The following is a 22,792-nucleotide window of genomic DNA, read 5'->3' as shown; positions in this document are numbered from 1 at the left end:
AAACATGCCTGCACAGCCTCACCACTCCTCTGAATCTCCTGCATCTCTCTGTGTTATCCTGAAGCCACAGAGCCCTCTACAGAGCAGCCACAGACATCACAGTCAGCTGCAGCTTGCATCTTATTAGACTTCAGACTTCATCACCATCCATCGCAATGATCGCAAGAAAAGGTAATACAAATCATAAATCATTTAAATGTACAACACAAAGAATCTTTCCAAAAGAAAGTGGATGGCCTTTTACAGAAAACTCATTTTGTAGGTGAAGCTGCCTATAAGGCCCACACTACAGCCATTCAAGCATGGTGTCACAGTAGCTTGCTTGAGTATAGCATGTCCAAAAAGCCAAAAATAAGTCATAGTATAGTGTGTTGAAAAAAGTCATAATATAGCATGTCAAAAAAGTCCTAACAATTCCTAGTATAGTATGTTGAAAAAAGTCATAGCATAGCATGTCAAAAAAGCTTTTTATGAAAAGTAATAGTATAATATGTCGAAAAAAATCTAAATATAAGTCGCAGTATGCCGTAAAAAGTAATAAAAAGTCATAGTATGGTTTGTCAAAAAAAGTCATAGCATGTTGAAAAAATCTAAATATAAGTCATAGTATAGTATGTCGAACTTGAGTAAATGTACTTTAAAGGGTTTTTAAAGGATGCAGAACATGTATATATTTAGTGAACTCAGGATACTGATGTGTGTTAAACAAGCAGCTGCTGACAGTCCTGCTGCCTCAGCGACACTTCAGCTAACCTCTTCCTACACTCTCCAAACACCCCCCCCCCCCCCCCCCCCCACACACACACACACCTTTTTACCGGTCAGTGTCGGGCACCATGGCAACAGGTGCAGTCCGCGCCCTGATTGGCTGCGTGTCCTGGTATCACCCGTTGCTCTTTGCAGTCAGAAGTGCTGAGTGGACCCCCCCCCCCCCCCCTACCGCTTCATGGCCTCCTATTATTTAGCAGATTTGTTTTTGCGTCCTGGCTGAAGCTTCTAGTGCGAGAGGGAAAAACTGCAGCGGGGATCATATATGTGCCTCTGCAGGGACGCCGGGGGCATAACCTAACAAATGTGTGGGGTCAATTGGTAAGGACTGCTTTCTGTTGTGTTCCTTGTGCGGAGGTAGGGGAGTGGAGGTAGAGGACTGCTAAGTTGTGTGCGGAGGTGAAGAGTGGAGGTGATGGATGTGGACAACATCGACTGGGACTCACTCGATATATTTCAGAGCCTCAGAGTGAGAACTTTGACTCTTGATGTATTTAAGGCAAGTGTTTTGGTTTGTCGGTGCCGTAGAGTTGTAGATCCGCCGTCGTGTATTTTGCTCTGAGAAACAACTTAGTAGTACCTCTACTCTCTGGTGTGTGTGTGTGTGTGTGTGTGTGTGAGAGAAAATAAACTTGTCACTTGGATTACCACATTTTGGGATGAATAGTTATTTTGATGCTGAAGCAGACGGAAGGTTTGTGACGTTGCTGATGATGATCGGCCAGCTTGTTTGTTGGGCGATATTAAGAGTGAGCTCCTCTCGCTAGCTGCTACAGGACGGACGGACGAGGACAATGTCAAAGTTACCCGCTTCCTCTGACTCTAAGGACGTTGGCGACCGGTCAGTAATAGACACCAACAAAGATGTCTGCTGTGGAGGAGGAGGAGGTGGTGGTGGTGGTGGTGGTGGGCTTGGGTAGGGTAAAAAAAAAACGACTTGGATGACATTAGAAAACCTAACAAGACAAACAAAAAACACAGCTGTGAAAACAGTACGGAGTGATTTATAATAAGTTACTGAAGCTGCTTTATAAGATGGATCTGCAGACAAAGAGAAGACGATTTCTTGAATGAAAATGATAGAGCAAAGTAAAGAGCAGGACAAGAACAACAAGGAAAGGCAGAACAAAAGAAAATAAAACAAAGTGAAAAAGGTGAAGGAACCTGAACTTGAACGCAGCCTGAAGAGGATTTTGAAGATGGCTGCTGATCGATACACATGGAGGAGAAGGAGCTGTTGAGGAGAAGACAAAGTTTAACTGGAGACAATCACATGACGATAATGAACAGGATGAGGGCTTAAGGGGGGGGGGGGGACACAAACAATGTTCCCCCCTCGGTACATTTAACATCGAGCCCCGCAGGCCACAACAATGGCGTCAGCACGGTCCGTCCACGCGTTGCTAGATCTCTCTCTGGCTGGTTTCAGTGTGCTCGAACAGCACAAAGGTTTTGTTTTTGTTTTTCCATCGGGCTCAGCAGGTCACGACTCGTATAAAGACACAAAGGTTGCAGCTTCCCTGCAGCAAAAAACAAAAAAACAAAAAAGTCTGTTTTTGTGGAGAATGTGAAGCTCCTGGAGGAGGCTTGAACACGTGTGTGATATGGTGCTTCGGTGAGGAGTGTTTCTGGTCCAGGTACTGTCCTGCTTCCTAATCCAGGCTCAGCGGCGTGGTGCTCGTAGGAGTCAGTGTGATTGGTCGGTTGGTCGTTGGGTCACAAGGTGTCAAATCACAGGTTAAAATAACTTAAAAGATGACAGCGACAGTGACGTGAACAAAAGGCCACGAGTAAGAAAGTCTTTTAGTTTGCACGATCAAAACGTGCAATCAGCATTTCCTGTTGTTGCTCTGAGGGCTTTGTCGAACTAAAGTGGAAAGAGTCTCAGGACGGTTGTGGAGAAACTCAAAGGACGGACAAACGGTCGACTTCACACCTCGCTGGTGTTTTGTGTTGTATTGAAGGTGTTTGGATGAGGACAAGCAATCGCCCGAAAACGGTCACCGCCCTAGTTAGTTATAAATATTTGGTGTGATATGTTTTACATTTGTAGATCAGTCACTTCATAAATTAATCGAAAGATAAAGCAAAAATTCTGCTCGTCGTCATTTATATATGATAATAACTGAAATATGTTTTGGTTTTTGTCTATTTTGGACTGTCGATCGTAACTAGTCAGTCAGGACGTCACTATTTTTAAAAATACTTTATAAAATCAAGTTGATTACTTACTTTCATTGTAGTAAATTGGATATGTTTTAGTTTGGGGCGTTTCGTAGGACAACACAAGACATTCAGTGTCACACAGTGTGGTTGAGGTTTGTGTAACAGGCCAAACGGGTTTTCTGGTGTTCAACAGACCAAATGATTAATCAAAGAAATAAGTGCACTATTCATGGATCATGAAAATAAGTCTGAAGCTGAGACAGAAGGTGGTTCTGTTAACTGTGACAGATGTTTACAACAGTTGAGTTTAACTGTTAACCTTCGCTTTCTTTACCAAATTAAGTCTGTGTAACCTGAAGGTTCGTTTGCAACCTGCAAACATAGCATGTTAGCATGCTAACATTACTTAATTAGCAAAAAACACAAAGTACAGCCGAGGCTTATAATGCCATTAGTTCTGCAGGTATTTGGTAAAACACCAAAATATTGGACTCATTGAGATGTTGACCTGATGATGGCGGTAGAAGAAAAGTCAGAGGATCATCAACGTTGTAATTCTTCCTTAAGAGGACATGAATGTATGAACCGAATTCCATCAGAATCCTTTCAATATTTATTTCAGTCTGAACCAAAGTGGCGGACCAGCCAACACAAATCCACATTTAGAAGAACTGTGTGTTTAAGTAGCATTTGAATTTACTTCTATGCTTTTATCGGAAAGTTCGCCTTAAATGTTTTGTTATCGCACGGTGAGGTCTCTAAAGGCTTCGTGTTATGTTTGTGGTTTTTAAACACTAAAGTGAATTAACCAGAGGGTGTTGAAATCCTGCTGGTTCATTCGGAGTTCCTGGCTTTAACGGACTACTGCTGTTCCTGCAGGTTTCCCAAGGGGACGCTACTGAGAAGCTGGCTCACCAAGTCGCGGCCCAGGTTGCTGCTGCTGATCGCAGGGTTGAAGAGGCCTCAGGTGACCCTCATGAGGAGGAAAAGGATGAAGCGCACAAAAGTAGCAAAGGCCACGTAAGCGGTAAATATGGCTTATGTTGCATGGAGGAACGCTGAACACCCACATCAACGAAAACACAGGAACGGGTTAGAAAGGAGGGAAAACAAAGACAAAAGAGCTGCGCACACAGACACACTGAACTGGACTGCAGTTTGTTTTCAAAAACATTGATTATAAACTGGATAAGTTAGTGGCTGTAATGTCCAGGCACAGTGTGTAGGATTGGGTGGCATCTGGCGCTGTGTTTGCAGTCGACGGCGGATGGCATTACCACGGTTTGGCACTCTGTTGCTCAAGTTACCGTAGTTTCACAAGCGTGTTGGAGAACTACGGTGGCCTTCAGGTAACGGGAAAACACGAAAGGGTCTCTCTAGAGCCAGTGTTTGGTTTGTCCGTTCTGGGCTACCGTAGAAACACAGCGGAACGATTCTTGGTTTCAGGTCATTTATGAAAAGTTATTAAATATTTCATATTTCTACTAATAGATCCGACTGAATCCTACACACTGTGCCTTTTACAGATATTATATGATAATATAAAGACGGGTCAGAGTGGTGAGCGTAGGGTTACATTGTGGGTTGTTTGTAGTGTCTCTGGAGTGTATCAGCCCCAATATATAGTGTATAGTGTATATATGTGTAGTTGGTTCAGTTTAACCAAATTTAAAGTCAGAATTGTATTCAGAAGTCTTTAAAGTGGAGACTGACCGAATTATCTGTCAAACTGCTGATTGTTTCACAAATCGACCATAAAAACAAAAGCGCCACAAATATTGAATTAACAATCATCTGCATTAATGGTTTTATTTCATGCTTCAGAGAACATTTAATTTCTTCGTGTTCGGTTTGTGGTTGTTGGTTTAAAAGAGAAAAGTATTTTTCCGTACGACTTCTTCTTTTGTTCCGTCTGCTCGTTTTCTCTGCTCAGTAAAAGTGAACAAAGAAAACAGTGAAAAGACGAACGTGGTCCATCAAAAAAAACCAACGCTACCTCTCTTCCAGAACCTGCAGCCGGATGCCCCACTTCACCTGAGTCCTTGCCGGAGAGGATCCGCTCGTTAGGTATGGAAGACAAAGAACAAGAGGACCTGTGTGTTGGATCTTTGCCCCAGCAACGAACTAAAATCCAGGAACCACGAAACAGAGTGAAGCCAGAGGACGAACCACAGAGATTGAGACCTCCAGATTAATCCGGATTACACCCAGAATTGGACTACCAGCTTCACCCCGCCTCTCTTCAAACACACACACACATCTGTTTTGGCTCATTAGACTGTAATGACTGCTTGTACATCATTCCTACACAAAGACGAACGGTGGTCTTAGTTGAGACCCTTTCAGGTTTCCAGGTCCATGTTTGGAGGCTCAGAAGAGTCCAAACCAGCTGCCGATTAAACTGACGGGATGCCGACTGCTGCCTCACATTTTTCTGTCAGATCAAAACTTAGTAGCTCGCTTCCACACGATACAGATCGCCACAGTACACCACACAACATTTCATCATTTAATCCTTAATAACAAAGGTTGCTAATCCTGCTAGTCACTGTTTTCAATAGAAAGGATTTCCTTTAAGGTTTATATTTCACAGAGAGGGTAGAATACGCTTTGGAGCAAAATGCTTTAGTTTCCGTTGCGTTTGTCTGTAACTAAACGTAGCGTAGCTACACCGCGGGCTCAACCGACGGAGAAGTTACAGCTTCGTGTGGAATGATTGAACCTCGCTGAGCCAAATATATTATTATTCTCTTACAAGCCTCAGCAAATGAAATGTTCAGCATCTACGTCGCAGAAAACAATTTTAAATGGCATCGAGCCAAAATCGTCCTTTTCCTAATTATTTCACTAAGAATTGGAAACTGGAAAGTCAGAGATCAATGTGAACATTAAATACTGATTCACACTGAAGCACAGGGGCGTAATGTGTTCTTAAAATCTGATTTCATTTATTTGAAGCATTATATGGTGGAAATAAATGATGAAATAAAATGGAAACACGTTTTATTTTGATCAAGTGGAGCCTTCAGTCTCATTTTGTGATTTTAGCAAGATACCTTTCAACACCACGGAGAGCTGAAGCAATGTTGTTCACATCGGAATCAGTTTCACAGTTAGCTCGCTAACCGAGAGAACGTTTGTTACTCACGTGACCGTAAAGACTGAAATCTGACGAGTGAGAACGTCAGTGACAACCTTTTTTAATATAGTTCATTTCTCTCACTCTTTGGGGTGTTCATGTCTCGGTGGCTGAATGTAGTCTTATGGAAGCCCCTTGATGATAGATTAACTTCAAAACTAATTTTTTTAAAAATCCAGCATGTTGAATCTAAAATGGTAACACTTTACATTAAGTTCTCTAGTTTTTCTTACCCGTCATTTAATGTAAAAAAAATAAATAAAAAGGACAATATTTTTAAATATCCCATGAATCTCTAATTCCGGCCATTTTTTAAATCTTCGTCACATCCATCAAGGAAACCAAATGTGTTAACCGTATCGACCTGCTGTACAAAGCGATATAAAATATTAACTACCGACTAAATATTTGTATTGATTAACGTGAAGGCTAAAATGAAGCGATAATCTAGCAACACATGTCAGAAGGTTCTGGTATCTTTACTCTTGAGGTGTATTCAAATTTTAAATTGCCATTTCTGCTTTACTTTGCAATTTTGAGCAACAGCTTGTTCTGCTACAAACATTGTTTAAATAAAGTTGTGGAAACGCATTTAGAAAATCCACGTGGTCGGGCTACCTAGCTACCTAGCCTAGCATCAGCTGTTACACGCGTTAGCAAAGAGCTGGTTAGCTAACTGCTAATGCTACTGATCTCCATTTAAACTGCGTCATTGCCTCATTATTTAGCGACCAGATTGGGATTTCTTCGACTCTGCCAAAAACTCAAAATAATACATTTAGAAATAAAACCACCGGTAAAACTGACGCTCGTATAACATTTTAGAAATGACTGGTTACAGCATAACCGACACATTTATCATACGACGATTGGCATCTTCATCTGGCGGGCTATTACGTTGCTGTATGTTCGTTGATTTATTGTTGATTAAGTTTACGTGACTAATGTTTGTTAAGTAAACCCAACAACAAACTAACAGATTGTGATATTGTCCTCTGAAATTTCATAACTTGATATTATATTCGTGTGACTGCAGTGAAATGTAGAAAGCAGCATTTACTGATGTGTTTGATAATGAAAATGTAATCTGGTTGAATCGCATAGCGGCTTCTTTATGCTCTGCCCATTTGGATTTAGTGGAAATATTTGACTTTAAAAAAAAAAAGATAAAATCAGCATGAATATTTAACGTTTGATGACTTTTTCTTTAATCCGAACATTCTGATCACCTGGAAACTTCTTCTAAATGTCTGTGTGAAGATTCAACGAGACACATTTAAAAGTATTTTACAGTATTAAATACATGCGTGATCGAGTCAGTGTTGTTAACACCGGTTATGATTACAGTAATATAATAGAGCAGTGGCACTGCAGTAAATGTCCCAATAGTCATCAAGTAATTGTTAATAACTTTTTGAAACTCTCCACCTGATTGGCTGATCGGACTCGTTAGTAGATGACATAGTTACTGCGTTTTCCATCAGAGAAAAAAAAACATCTCACTTCTGGTTTCATCGGTCAAAGTTAAACATCTGTATTTATAAATTACATCTCACAATTTTATAAATTAACTTCTTGTTTACATCATTTACATTATTTTACAATGTTGATTTTTCACATGAGTCGCACTTTAAATTAGACCTTCATCGGAGTCCTTGTGTCCTGTTGGAGATGGAACATCATCATCATCATCATCAGTCTCTACTTAGCAGAGAGTTTATGTTGAATGTTTCTGTATCTCAGCAGCTCCTTGTCGGAAACGGACGGCTTGAAGTTTTCTAACGCTGAAGAGAAATCCTCAACGGAGACCAGGACCGGAGAGTCCTCCGAGTCCAGACCTGAGAGAGACAGAGGGAGGGAGGGAGAGACAGAGAGAGAGAGAGACAGAGGGGGAGAGAGAGAGAGAGGGAGTGAGGGAGAGACAGAGAGAGAGGAGAGGGAGTGAGGGAGAGACAGAGAGAGAGGAGAGAGAGAGACAGGTGGTGGAGAGACAGAGAGGGAGAGAGAGACAGAGAGACAGACAGGTGGTAGAGAGACAGAGAGAGACAGACAGGTGGTAGAGAGAGACAGAGAGAGAGGAGAGAGAGAGACAGAGAGGTGGTAGAGAGACAGAGAGGGAGAGAGAGACAGAGAGGTGGTAGAGAGACAGAGAGGGAGAGAGAGAGAGACAGAGAGAGACAAACAGACAGGTGGTAGAGAGACAGAGAGATCCATTATGCACTACGCCCATTATCTGTAGCTTTGTATTGTGTGTTTTTTCTTGTTTTACTCTGTACTGTTTGTTATTGTGTTCTCTTTGTTTTTGCCTGGAATACAGATGTGAATTAATTTAACGCTACAATCTGGAACGATGCATCACATGGTGACATTCATGTCTTAAACTGCACATGGTTATTCTAACACAGAATAAATAGGAGAGGAAGTGTCTGAGCTCTGTAGCCTGTGTGTTTAAAATGTTAAAAGTCCACTTCCTGTTGTGTTTTCCTACCGTCGTCGATGAGAGAGATCTTCCTCTTGATGGCGGCCGTCATAGCGTCCGAACAGAGAGCGTACAGGTCGGCGCCGGTCATGTGATCGGGGCAGCGATCCACCACCTGCTGCAGGTCCACAGACGAGTCCATCTGGAACCTGAACACAACACTTATTTACATTTAGGACACACAAACACTCAAACATCCTGTGTTGACAATCTACGGAAACACACAGAGAGTCGTCTCTCTAAACACATTATATTCTCTGTGCATGTAGGGAGGTTTTTATTACGAATTCTATTCCCATGTCTTCTAATACAGTATGTGCAAATTCTGACCTGCACACATTATGTCCTGATGACCGAGTAAAAGCTTGAATCTAAACACATCCTTAGCATTTAGGAGCAGTGAGCTGCTGTAAAACATCTGGGGAGCAACTTTGGGTTCAACGTCTCGCTCGAGGACACTTTGACATGCAGACAGTAGGAGCCCGGGATCGAACCGCCAACCTCGTGGTTAAAGGACAACCTGCTCTACCAACTGCTGTTCACATGTGTGAGTGTTATAAAAAGTGACTTTTCAAGTCTTTGTTATCCTAACGTTGCTCTGATCCGGGTCCAGACTAATGCCTCTGTGTGTGCGTGCACTTTATTCCAGCAGGGGGAGCTCTTCTTACTTTCTGAGGATTGCCTGGAGAACCTGCAGCTGAGAGGCTCGGTCCTCGTTGATTCCAACGTAGACGAGTTTATCAAACCTGAAGACGACACAACATCCACAAGAGACCAGGAGCCAGTTTAACATTTACAGATGTGGATCAGAGAGGTTCATCTGTCGTACGTGTTTATAATTAGTCTTCGTAGGTAAAATATGATGAAATATGACAGATGATGCGTCTCGGTTCAACAGGACTCTTGTATCATTAATGTGGAAAACAAAAAATGTAATTCTGAGGTTTATGGAAAAGTGAATGAACAGTAAAAATATATTTTACTTTAGGAGCGACTAAAGTTTCCTGGGCTATATTAAATATTATACAAAGATTAAAGGATTTATTAAACAGTAAAAGCAATACAGAGTGTTGTTGTATCCACATGATAACAGTGGTACAGGATGGTGTGTGTGTGTGTGTGTGTGTGTGTGTGTGTGTGTGTGTGTGTGTGTGTGTGTGTGTGTGTGCGCTCTGACCTGCCGGGCCTCAGCAGTGATTGGTCCAGCAGGTCCGGACGGTTCGTGGCTCCGATCACAAAAACTCCGACAGCCGATTGCAAAGCGTCGAGCTCGGCCAGCAGCTGAGACACGACTCTGTGCGGACAGATTCAATCAAACTGATTACGAGCCTTTCCCACCTGAATGAAGATGCTTGAGGACCATGTCAGGTTGTTCTTGATTCCCAGGAACTTAAAACTGTTCGCTTGCTCCACCTCAGCGCCATTGATGTACTAAGTACTGTGGATATTAAAGCCCAAAGTTCATCCGGACAGTTGGAGCCTACTCGCATAATCGGTGCAGGTAAACACTCACCTGTCCATCACCCCTCCAGAGTCTCCACTGCGCCCCCTGCTGGGAGCCAGAGAGTCCAGCTCATCAAAGAAGACGACGCACGGAGCCGCTGAGCGCGCTCTGCAGAACACTGAACACAACAAACACACACGGACGTTCACGGATGTCAGATATCAGGTTGAAATACACCGGAATGATCCTTCAGGGTGAAACAGACCTTCTCTAATGTTCTCTTCACTCTGACCCACGTACATGTTGATGAGCTCTGGACCTTTAACGCTGAAACACACAAAACGGGTTCAAGGAGTTGAAAGTCACGTGCGATAAAATGTCACCGGAGCATTTTGAGCAACTTGTTCTCTGGCTGCTCCTCCAGTCAACATGTACAAAGTAAACACAGAGTACAATTCCCATGACGCAGAGTCACAGCTTCAACAAGTTAGAAGTAGACTTGAGTAAATAGAAGAGAAGACTCAGTGGGTTGGTGTTGAGCTGCTGCCCTGCACAGTGTTGAAAAGTCTTACTGCCGGAGGATAAAAGCCGTCTTTAAAGCGATGCTCATACCTGCAGCAGCGAGATTAAGCGACGACCTGGATGAGTGTTATGTGGCTCATGTTCTGTTGTGGCTCATTGCTCCGTGTTATTTTGGATGCCTGCTTGTTCCTAACCGAGGAAGGTGAAGATGTTTCTACCTAAGGAAGGTGAAGGTGTTCCTAGCTGAGGAAGGTGAAGGTGTTCCTACCTGAGGAAGGTCATGGAGCACTCGGTAGCCACAGCTTTGGCCAGCAGAGTCTTCCCTGTTCCTGGCGGTCCGTACAGCAGGACTCCGGTCCGGTTCAGACCCAGAGACAGGAGCTCTGGACGCTGCAGAGGAAGCTGAACTGTGTCCAGGATCTCTTTCTTCACCTGCTGCAGACCTCCAACATCCTCCCAACGCACATCGGGGATCTGTTCACACACACAGAGTTCAACCAGTAGCTGAGTCAGAGTCACAGAGGCCACAAACACCAGCAGCATCTTATGCTTTGTTTGCTTTGTTTTTACTCAAATGTAGATTTTTAACCCCTCCGGTTTCTAAAGCATCCTAAAACGTCTTTGTAAATTCCTCAGACATGTCGATAGTACTTTTATCAGTGAACTATTCCGTTTTTAATGACGCAACAGTTCATTTTTGGTCACTAGAGGGCAGAAGACGTCACATAAACAGTTCACAAAAAGTGAGTGTTCACCTTGGGGGCTCCGATGGACGTGGACTGGGCGTCCTGCAGGGTCTTCAGGGCGGAGCAGAAGTCCTGGTTCAGGATGGTCACTCCACTGGCGCACAGATCCTCCTCCTGCCGGCCACCACTGCACACACACACACAACAGGAGGACACCGTTTGAGTGCCCTTTATACACCCCCACCCACCACCATGTGTTTCTAAATCCAGTTTCTGCTCTGAACTCTAAACACAAGTTAGACCACTAAAACCAGGATCATTGAAGGTGATGTCCACCCAGCCTTTATTCTACCACTACAGCCTCGCCCACCACCGGTTATCTTTAGTCTCACCAGCTGTGGATCAGCCTCCTGCAGGCAGCTCGACCGGCCTCAACCAGCAGAGCGCTCAGATCCCCCAACACAAACCCCTGAGGAGGAAGAGGAGGAAGAGGAGGAAGAATGATTAGTGATGTCAGTGTTTCACATTTAAACTAAATTAAAATATCCTTTAGCCACGTCTCCGGTGTTATTGTGTATATTTTCTGTGGCGTGTACCTGAAGACTGACATTTCAACACGAATATGGTTTTTATTTTGGTCTAAACATGCTGACTTGCATAAAAAAATTAAAAAAAACACAACGGAGGAGGTCAGTTCACCTGCTGACCACAACAGATCACATGGAATAAAACAAATTGATATTTGCCACAAACTTGATTCCGTCTGTTTTAGCTGCAGGGATCAAACACTTCGTCTCTGAACCCGAGTTCATTTTATTTATATCACCAAATATCAGAAAACACAAATTTGCCTCAAGAAGGTTTGCTGTATTGATAGAAATGAAATAAAACCAACAAAACATCTGAGCTCCGTTGTGCTGCAGGACGTCCACATAAACCAGCTGAGCTTTGATTCACTTCAACACACTTAAGAGTCTGAACGGGCACCGTTACTGGATAATACACATCGCACAAATCATCAGAACTCAACCGCAAAAAGACACTGATGCAGAGTACTTCCGTAGGCTCGGTCTGTACTGGTTCCTACTGGTCTGGGTCCTGTGACGTACCGCAGTGTGCTTGGAGAGACTCTCCAGGTTGACGTCTCTCCCCAGGTGAAGGTCTCGGCTCAGGCTGACCAGCATGGAGCGCCGCTGCTCCTCGGTGGGACTCTCTAACGCCACCTGGTGGATAAACGCCGCCATGACGCCTGCAGAGAGCTCCCGAGGTCTGCAGACCGTCGCCACCACCACCACACTGAAAGACCACAAGCACGTTAGCTTTCCTCTGAGCCGGGACTCACTCTGAACGGCTGTCAGACCTCATCACAATACTAAAGCTCATTCACAGCCTCAATTTAACTTCCATTCAAACCAATAATTAACTCAGATATATTTAATTACTCAGTGACCTGGTGGGGGCGCTGTGGAGCAGCTGGCAGAGTGCGGCCTGGACTCTGCCGTCCTCCTTGGCATCGCCTCGAGATCTGAGCAGGAGCTGCAGGTTCCTGAGCAGCAGGACGCAGGGCTGCAGGGCCTCGGCCCGCTGAAACACCGAGGTCAGCTTCACCTCCGAGGCTGCAGGGGTGTCGGCACACACACTCACGCAGTCCACCTGCACACAGGTAACAACAGGAAGCGTCACTGTAACAACGCATAACAGCAGCTACACACACACACACTGTGTCAGAGCTCAGCTGTCGTACCTTCAGCAGGTAGAAGAAGACAACGGAGTGGAAGCAGCAGAAGAAGAGAATGCAGACGAAGCAGAAGAAGAAATCGTACCTTCAGCAGGTGGAGGTTCAGTCTGCGACTCGCCGCGCTGACCGCTGTCATTTTACCACTTCCTGCAGGGCCGTGTAGGAGGACGGTGCAGCCAGACAAAGAGCTGCTACAACCACACAAAAACAGCGACATCACTGATCACATGACCACACGTCGCATCATGCTTCTCTCTACCACACGTCCGGTCGGAGCCGCCAGCGGACAGGCGAGTTACCTGTGGTGCAGGTGTGGGAGGACGATGCTGCTGAGGAGCTCCACGGTCTTGACGAGGCCCGGAGGAGACAGGCTGCTCCACAGAGACGAAGCCTCCACAGAGAGGCAGGGGACGGGGCTGCTGGTGGACGCTCGCTGGACACACACACACACACACACACACACACACACACACACACACAGATACATCCAGGGAGTCAGCTGTCAGAGACACACACTCTGATACACACCGATAAACGTCAGAGGTCAAATGTCACCATGTAGAGTGAAGTGTGCAGTCTGTCAGCTAGGTGAGCTCCTCCTCCATCTTCTTCTTCTTCCTCTCTCTCTGTCGACGGACACACCTTCTGCACTCTGAAGAACAGCACTGGACACCTGACAGAGGTCATTCACAGTTAAGGAGAATTAAAAAACACATATATATACACACACACACACCGTGTTTGTGGACAGATGTGTTGTACCTGTGTATTCCCTCTGAATTGTTCACCAGCAGGTCTGGATGGTTTTCAGCTGGAACTGTCAGGATGTCTCCCTGTGAAACCAGTCTGCACCGAGTGCAAAGACACACTGGTTAGACTGAGAGTCTCACTATATATAAATATATATAAATCCAGACAACGTAGTAATTCTAAGCAGGATTTGAATCTGTAGCGTGTCCACACAGGAAATAAAAAGCTCAGTGAACACTTGTCAAGATGCACACTACATGCAGTTAGTATGCGGCAGGACTCGGGCTGACCTGGGCGTACTGAAGTGTTCAGACAGCAGGTTGTCGTAGCAGCTGAGGTTGTTGTACAGCGGAGACGTGACCGGCTGGATGTGAAGCTCGCTGGCGAACATCGGAGAAGAAGAGCGACTGAAACTGTCCGAGTGACGAGCGCCAGGCGCCGGAGGAGACGGTGTCCACCTCTGAGACAACAGACACAACCGGTCAGCAAGGAAACAACAAGTTATCATTCCCCACCCCCAGGTCGGCTTCCACTCCTGTGCTGTTTGTGTGTGTTGTGTAGAAGCACCTTCATCCTCAGTGTGCAGCCGTTCACAGGGATCACGTCTCCTTCAGTCATGTTGAACCACAGAGTTGCCGATATGAAACCGACTTCATCGTGGTTCTGCAGGTCTGGGCTCTGTGTTAAATCCACAACCAGCACAGAGACCGGCCGCTGTCTGCAGACGCCCCCCTTGACATCGGTGTGACCTGCAGGAGGTCTGGAGGACCCGCCCGGCCTCGACAGCTTCACCCACTCCTGGTTAAACAGCCCCAGCCGGAGGAGCAGCTGTTTGCTCACAAACACACAGCTGTCCAGGTCCACGGCGGCTCCCTGCTGACATTTGACCCCGAGCCATCGCTGAGTGTCCACCACCCGGACGTCCACCCTGCACTCCAGCGCCTGCAGGATGCCCGAGAACCCCGAGCCCAGCAGCTTCCTGTTGTCGAGAAGAGAGCGCCCCCCTCCGAGACCGTCGGCGTAATGGGCAAAGTCTGACACGCACAGTCTGAGCGGCCTGCAGGCTGGGGGGGCGCCTGGGGGGTCCGCTGAGTCAAAGCAGTCTGTCAGAACTAGAGAGGTGTCGGCGGTGATCCGTCCCTGTGTTACAGGACTGCACTCCAACACGAGCAGCTCCATCAGCTGCTGCTGCACCTGAAGACACACAGAGAAGAAGAAGAACATCAAACTGTGGACATTTAAAATCAGAAATAGAGGAGAAATGTGATGTTCTTGATAAGGATGCAAACTGATTACTTTTATAGTTTTCACCAAAACTTGCTCTGTTTGACATGTTTGTCTCAGTTTGCAAGAATCAAACTTAAAATATTCACAGACAGTCATGTGATGAAGTTAAGATACTGACACGTTGATCGAGTATTAAAGTGTTTACGGTATTCAGCCTGGATATAACCTGTTCCAATGTCTCACCTGTCCGGGGTCCTCTCCCAGCAGCGGGTGTCGGGGCAGCAGCAGCGGGTCTCCCTGCCGGGCCAGCAGCCACTGTCCCGGGCGGCAGAGCTCCAGCAGCCCGCTGGTAAACTGCTCGGCTCCGGCCCAGTGGAGGCTCTGCCTGCTGCGGGCTCCCAGCACCACTCTATCCAGGGGGATGGGCTCCAGAGCCCGGACGGTCCCCGTGCTGCCGAGGAGCCTCTGGAAGCCGTGGTGCCGCAGGAAGAAGCGGCTGGTGAAGATCCGGACTTGGACCCAGCTCCCGGACTCGGCTCTGGGGGAGTTTCCTCCTCCGTAGCCCGAGATTTCCTCCTCAGTGGTCGGGTGGACGCGCAGCAAAATGCCCGGCCTTCCGGAGCCCTGAGGCCGCTGCGGGGTGAAGAGGGCGGTCGGTGGGTCGGTGTCATTCTGGAAAACCGAGTCCAGTTGAGTTTGTAGAATCAGAACATCCAGAGGACTCAGATGTGAAGGGAAACTTTCCAAACAACACAACTCCACCTGCGCCGCCATCTTGGACCTGCGTCATTTCCGCTTCTTCTTCACAGTTTCCTGCGTGATCATCGCCACCTGGTGGATGACCGGAAGAACTACATATAATACTAATACTACTGCTATTACTGCTACTGCTACTAGTGCTAACAGTAATAATACTTGTTAAAGAAGCCCAGTCGTGTGTCTGTAAGCTCCTGAGGTGCTCCTCCCTCGGAGTAGCCTGGTTGACGCGCTTGCGGTAGGCTATGCTAAACTATCTGTGAGGTGTGGTGCTTTTGACACATCACAGAGACCTTTGTTTGCTGATCGATAGCACATTTATTTTCGTCGTGGAACAATGTACAGAAAGCCACTCTTTCTCACGATGTGGTCAAATGTGTATAGTATCGCGGTCAAAACCTTTTGCCCTTCCGGGGTCAAACACCTGACAAACACAGTGATTTCAGGACCTATATACCCGAGCCCCGGACAGGAATACAGCGCCACCCAATGTACACACAAAGAAGTACAGTTGTATTTATAATACCATTTTTGGCTCTAACAATACTAATATAACAATATGTGTCATAATATTAGTTATTTTATTTATTTCCATAGACTGATATTTGACAGCTGTTACACAATAGTGACTTTATAAAGTACCCGTGATATTAGATAGATGGCACGGGCCACAACAGACTGGTAGAACATCTGCAACATCTTGCTGCACACATTGAAGGATCCAAGTTTCCTCAAGAAAAAGAGTCGACTCATCCCCTTCTTGTACACAGCGTTGATGTTGGCCTTCCAGTTCAGTCTGTTGTAGATGGAGACACCCAGGTACTTGTACTCCTCCACCATGTCCACATCCTCCCCCAGAACTCTCAGCAGTTGTGGAGTCGTCGTCTTCCTCCTTCCACCATCTCCCCGGTCTTGGCCACGTTCAGAATCAGGTGATTTCTACCGGCCCACTCCACAAAGTCATCCACTACTGCCCTGTACTCCTCCTCCCGTCCGTCCCTTATACACCCGACCACTGCAGAGTCATCAGAGAACTTCTGCAGATGGCATGACTGAGTTGTATTGAAGTCAGTGGTGTACTGGGTGAACAGGAAGGGAGACAGAACAGTTCCCTGTGGAGCTCCAGTACCACTGACCACCGTATCAGACAGCACACGGCCCAGTCAGACAAACTGTGGTCTGCCTGTGATTTATATACTGCTGAGTAGCTTAATATATAACAATATAACAATTTATTAGCTGTTTTTTTTTTATTAACAATTTGAATCTACAAAGTAACTAAAGCTGTCAAATAGTGGAGAAAAAAGTATACTTTTACTGCACTACATGCCAGAGGGAAATATTTTGAAGATGCATATAATGGAAATACCCAAGTACAGAACAAGTACCTCAAAATTGTACTTGAGTTAATGTACTTAATGTTACAATCCACCACTGCAGACATCTGGGGATGCTGCTAAATTTACAACTGCAGCCAACTTCATGAAACACTATTCATGTGTATAACATGATTAAAATGTGACCCCCTAACACAACATCCTGACCTCAACAGTGTTTAGTGAACATTTATTAGTTAGGATGTATATTAGACTATATTTATCAAAAGTGCATTAACGCATGAACTTGTTCAACATCTAAATAAGTGCTACTTTAAAGTATTTAAAGCGTTGGAACTTGAACCTAATAACCTGTAGCCTACTGTAGCGCCTTCCTTTAAGTAATGCCATTAAATAAAACACACCGGAGCGGTGCAGTCCACGATGCAGACAAACTCATTCCTCAGTACTTGATTTATTTAGAATGAGAATAAATAAAACAATGAACACAGTGGAAGTACTACTTTGATTCAATGTTGTAAAACTACAGAACTACTATATTATACTATATATATATTACTATATACTGTATATATATATATATATATATTACTATATTATAATACAGCGCTGCTTTCTCTGTGGATCAGAGGGAAAGCAAGACGTATTGCGAGGTAACACAAAAATAATTTTCTTTTTTGGGGCTCAGTAGAAAACACAAAAACTTAAAAACGTCCTTGGGGTGAATAGTAATGTTGAGTGTTGATTGATAATGCAGCATATGTCTTCCTGTTGGGTCCAATCAAAATTTGGACTCGTGTTCACACTCGCCTGACTGTCTGTGGTGAGTCAAGATGGACCAGATCTGGACTCAAGGCGTTGTGGAAAGTCCGGATCCAGATCAGGTCGGGGTCCCTGGGTTCACTGGAAACCAGTGGGAAAAGAATGACAAGACGCCCATCCACATGACCAAGACTTTACTTCACAGCTCAGTGCCCATCGACCCCCCTACAAACACAACATGGGCTCCAACAACCAGCAAACCTATGCACTGTCAGCAGAATCCAAGCAGGTATAACTTCCTCTCATGGTTAACCCCGTTTTTCTCATGCGTTAAAAAACAGGCATAGTGCCAACACATAGGAACAGAAGGTTAAAGACTTTACACTTTGCTTGGCAAGATAAAAAATAAAGATGTCTTTATGGGAAATGATTCTATTATATACAATTCAGAGCATAAAGAAAATAAAAACACCCAGAAAATAGAATGATTAAAGCATGCCCATTGTCACACCATGAGGAGGAGGAGGAGGCGAGCGGCCGAGCGATTTATTTTGTGTTCACATCCAACTCTTCTTTTAATCCAAGACTATAATGAGTACAGGATATAGTTAGGAATCCATTATCATATTATCATTATTCGGGCATTCAAACCGTTCCAATTTGGTCCTTGTTTTGTGCCTGTTTATCCCAATAGGAAGAGGAGAACTATATCAAATAATTTAAAAGGTACAGATTTTTGCATGTTTATTTTTTTTCCTTCTACAGATTCAATGTATTTGTGATATACTTCACCATGCAACCAAGCAGGGTACTGTCACTAGAGGAGTAGTATAGCTGTGGACAAGCTGGGAGTACTGTGTAAGGTGAGAGTTTCTGAAACTGGACTTGTTGGAGGCCGTGATTTCTCAGCTCCAGAAACCAGTTAAATCGTAGGTTTGACAAGGGAGCAGCAGACGTATCCATAGCACCATGGCAGCGACGCTCCTGTACGACAGTCAGTCTAGATTACTGGAAGCCCATGAAGATTGTTCAGTAAGCTGTCCTTGGAACAAATAAAAATAAGAGGCCCGTGTACATTAAATGAATTGAAGTAGGTGATTGTAAGATTACAGTCTAATATGGAATCAGGTGAGAACCTTTGAGGCGTAGCTTGTCCGAAGACTGATTATACACAAACATGTCTCAGCTTATGAGTCTCTTTGTATTATCTAGCGGGCACCACCTTCTCCTTGGCATTGGGCTTCCCCTTGGCTGCACCGGCTGGTTTCGGCCTGGTCCTGGCGGGCGTGGTGCCAGAGGAGGTGGCTTCCTGCGAGGCGCTGCGCCGCATGGTCGTTGTAGTCCTGGGCGGTAGCACGGGGACAGTTGGGGCTCGAACCGAGAGGGGCTGCCTGGACGGACATGCTCTCTGAGGGGAAGGGCTGTCAGTCCTGCAGTGATTGGAGCTAAGGCTGCGTCGGGTTCCAAACAGGACTCGCAGGGGCATTCGAGGGCTGCCGGACGGGCCAGCAGATGGACGGGAAAATGAGGAGGAGGACCTGGGTGCGACAGGTTTGGATTTCCGTTGAGTGCTGAGAGTGTTTAGTCCAATTTTCTGATTCCTGTGGAGAGGAGATAAAATTGAAGGTGTTATTTCTTTAAAATTCTACAAAAATATGTAATCAATCTACTGCAAAATCAAAACTTGCATACACTAAACAGGAAGGAACGGAGTCATACCCGTTGGTGAAGGATGATGCTCCTTTGGTAGTGCTGGAGTCTGGCAAGGAGAGAGGAGAAGGAGCAGCAGCAGCAAGCCCCACTGAAGGCCTCTTTATGGGGGTGACAGGCCTGGGGATCCTGCTCCTGCACTCCTTGGAGCCTTGCTCTTCAGTCGGTTTGAGACGGGAGCTCCTCCTGGACTCGTCCAAGGTATGCGTGTCCTCCTCTGAGCCGGTGGTGGACAGAGTTTCAGAAGCCCTCCGACGCTCATCGTCTCCGGAGGACATGGATGACGACGTCCCAGACAGCATCCTCCTCCTCATCCAGCGACCCTGCTGCTTCTGGACCAGCATGCGGGCCAAGTCCAGCTGTCTGGCCCGCTGCTGGAGCCGAGCCCGAGCTGAGAGGGAAGAGGACTGCTCCGAGCCTGAGTCCTCTTCAGAGACGAGTACTGGGATTCGGCTTCGGATCCTGGGTTTCGTGGCAGCCGGTAGTTCTGATCCGGTTGTCTGAAGCTTGACAGCTTCTTCGCTGGATAACGGCTGTTTCTTAGGCTCCTGTGACAGATCTGTGTGTTCATGAACAGGTGACATGGCTTCTGGGACAGGCTCAAAAGACTGGACCAGGACAGTTGACGGACCATTCTCAGTTTTGAGGTGTTTATCAACTGGTGCGGTTTCTTCTGGCACAGACTCCTCTCGAGACTCTTGTGTCTCTGGTGCTCCCCCCTTCTCATGGGTGTCATCCTCTACAGCCGACGCCTTCATGATGGCCAACACTTCCCGGTCACTCTCCCTGGCAGAGTGACCGTTGGAAGACATGACATTGAGGTGTGATGTCTCTGCAATGTGGATAAAAGTGCGCTCAACTTTTGTGAAGGGCGGCGATGCGGGAGCGATGGGAGTGGACGGCCTCAGGTCTGACCTGAGAGCGGGGGACAAACGGCCGGTGTCGGAGGGTTCAGGCTGAATCGCCTCCCCGACCAGGAGGCGGTCGGTGCGGAAACTGAGAGCACACGGTGTGGCCAGCTCTCCCTCTAGAACATGATCGCCACCAGAGGGAGACTTACGAGTGTCTCCAGGCGAGAAGAGGACGAGGGTTTTGGAGGCGTCCTCCAGGTCAGGGTCCGCATCGGCAGCTGAGGCGTGCTCCCTTTGGCCCCTCTGGTCCTCGGCCATGAGTGTTGACGGCGCGGCGTCCTGGCTACGCTCAGTGCTCTTCTGACTGGCCTCGCTGTTGGACTCGCTCTTCGTCACGTCGTCGTCCCTTGGCCCCGGAGGTTCTTGGACTTCTTCGTCTGCTGTGGCAAAGCTCCGGCGCTGAGGCAAAGTACCGGTGAGCATGACGGTGAGGAAGTCGGCCCTCTTGGCCTGGAGCTGAGGAAGGATGTGGAAATGCTCCTTCTCGTCGCTCTGGCCCTTTGTACGATAGTCCGGGGATGGCGGTGACGGGTTGCTCTGCTCCGTGGGCGACAACACCTGAAAAAAAACAGAAACAACAGTCTTTATTATTACAACTAAATCTACTGGAAACAAGATAGCGTTGGGACAAAAACATCTCGGAAGGAGTTTACCGATCACAATCACACACAGAAGGCACTCATCAGCAGCTAATATACTTATTAGATGAAGGGTGGAATTCAAAAATCTTGTCCATATTTATTTAGAATCACACATACAAACACACACACAATGCTTCAGCACATCTGTAAGTGAGAAAATGTGAAGAAAAAGTCAAATGTCCACATGTTGTGCTGTAGGATAGCGTGCAACAGTTTGCAGGTGTCAGCAATAACACATTACTGTTGAAAAGAAGCGTAGCACTCTACCGGGCCTACGCCAACGACCCCTCTGCCAGTAAGAAAGACAGCAGGAACTGATGTATTTGCCCCCAAAACCATTTTAATGTCATTTTGGTTGTACACAAGCTTTTCAAGATTGTCTAGATTACATACATTGATATAAAAGGCACAAAAAAATGCATTGCAGAGTTTATCCTTAGACAGCACGCAGTCTAATATCAGGTGATTTTCAAGTGTTTCCCTTCATAAAGATTTAACATACAGCCTGTACATACATACTAAACCCCGCTAATTGTCATGCTATTAGAGATTAACTGCAAACCTATTTACTTTCTACATTTCTGTATATATGTACACTTATCGTTTGGATTTACAAAAAGTTTAAAATACATGCTTTACCTGTAAATTATACAAGCAGTACTGTACAATCATATAGTGATAGAAAAAAGAAAAACGCTTATATGTATTTTACAAGTGAAAGACACTCACGGATCATCACACTGAACTAACACTGAGCTCCTCAGTCCTCTTTACCTGGACAACAGAAACTCTGCTGTTATTGCAAAAAACTTTAAAGAAACATTCAGACATTTTCCAAAATACTTTGTTGTCGTCCTCAGAGTCACGTGAGAACTGTTACTGAACACGCAGCTTCAGCGAGTACACAGATGGGTCCAGGACGTGTTTAGCTTAGCTTAGCTTAGCACAAAGACTGGTAGCCTGGACACAATGTGATTTTAGCAGTAATTAGCATTGAAGCTATTTGTTAACCAAGTTTCTTAAGTCCTGAAGTCATAGTCCTGACATCAGCTAAACCCATTTGACTACAGGATGAACTGCTGACTAGCATGTTGGCCAACAAGATACGTGTAAAGGTGGTAGCTGAGCTAGCACTTCCCCCCTGCTTCCTGCCTTTGTGCTAAGCTAGGCTAAACACGCCTTGGATCTATCTCTGTACTGGGAACACAGAGATCTTCTTCATCGTCTCTGGGGAAAACAACTAATGTCAGACTGAATAGGATTTCTTAAAATATCTAAATGTTCCTTTGAGAATACTATTAGTGACACACTGATGTGATTAACAGACTAGTGAATGGGGCAAACATGGAACAAAACAAGCATGGAGACTTAAGTTCACTTCTAAAGACACAATGCAGTTTTGTTCTCTCTACAGACACATTATCTGTACAATATCACCCTGTTATCCCATAAATATGATCACCAACATATCAAGAATGCAATAAAATGGATCTGAAGGAGCGCAATACATTTTTTCTTTACATGTATATAATTCTAGTGAGTGATTCATGAGGTATAAATGTTTTGTGGCAGACTCTGAAAGTGTTTGTGGGACTCGAGAGTGTTAACAATTCTAAACACGCACTCATCTAGTTTTAAAGAAAGTTGCTGAAGTTGCAGAATTGTTGATGCGATGGAAATATAATTTTTGCTATTAATAAAATCCTTAACTTTTAGTTTGACCACTGAGCAGTTTGTTTTACCATCACATCTAAAC

The 22,792-nt window shown here is 45.5% G+C and overlaps 2 protein-coding genes and 1 long non-coding RNA gene across 4 annotated transcripts; 1 reads left to right on the top strand and 2 right to left on the bottom strand.

Moving 5' to 3' along the window:
* The first annotated feature begins 1,666 nt into the window (after positions 1-1,666).
* Positions 1,667-7,262, top strand: LOC142949830 (uncharacterized). The gene is made up of 2 exons (XR_012954092.1): positions 1,667-3,961; positions 4,942-7,262. It is a non-coding gene; the product is annotated as an uncharacterized LOC142949830 (long non-coding RNA).
* Positions 7,263-7,582: 320 nt separating this feature from the next.
* pex6 (peroxisomal biogenesis factor 6) lies at positions 7,583-15,717 on the bottom strand. Of its 2 annotated transcripts, none has more exons than XM_076091609.1 (18): positions 15,163-15,717; positions 14,260-14,886; positions 13,983-14,152; positions 13,705-13,788; positions 13,498-13,615; positions 13,242-13,375; positions 13,028-13,133; positions 12,655-12,857; positions 12,314-12,500; positions 11,597-11,673; positions 11,274-11,391; positions 10,787-10,992; positions 10,262-10,323; positions 10,066-10,174; positions 9,730-9,846; positions 9,221-9,298; positions 8,562-8,701; positions 7,583-7,911 (listed from the first exon to the last, which is right to left on the bottom strand). In XM_076091609.1, the coding sequence occupies exons 1-18, from the start codon at positions 15,691-15,693 to the stop codon at positions 7,775-7,777; spliced, it is 3,204 nt and encodes a 1,067-aa protein (XP_075947724.1). In that variant the 5' UTR covers positions 15,694-15,717; the 3' UTR covers positions 7,583-7,774. The 2 variants fall into 2 exon arrangements, with proteins under 2 accessions (XP_075947724.1, XP_075947723.1); XM_076091608.1 differs by having other exon boundaries at positions 13,028-13,130; positions 15,163-15,708.
* Positions 15,718-17,952: 2,235 nt separating this feature from the next.
* On the bottom strand, positions 17,953-22,258 carry LOC142950118 (tau-tubulin kinase 1-like). The gene is made up of 3 exons (XM_076092017.1): positions 22,235-22,258; positions 19,494-20,953; positions 17,953-19,375 (listed from the first exon to the last, which is right to left on the bottom strand). Exons 1-3 carry the CDS (start codon positions 22,256-22,258, stop codon positions 18,979-18,981), a joined length of 1,881 nt encoding a protein of 626 aa, XP_075948132.1. The 3' UTR covers positions 17,953-18,978.
* Between the last annotated feature and the right edge of the window lie 534 nt (positions 22,259-22,792).

This window comes from Anarhichas minor, unplaced genomic scaffold (assembly GCF_050575085.1).
Source record: "Anarhichas minor isolate MPS153535 unplaced genomic scaffold, ASM5057508v1 ptg000014l, whole genome shotgun sequence".
In the NCBI taxonomy this organism is placed as follows: Eukaryota; Metazoa; Chordata; class Actinopteri; order Perciformes; family Anarhichadidae; genus Anarhichas; species Anarhichas minor.
Note: the sequence above shows the minus strand (reverse complement) of the source record. Positions and strands in the feature narration are given on the sequence as shown.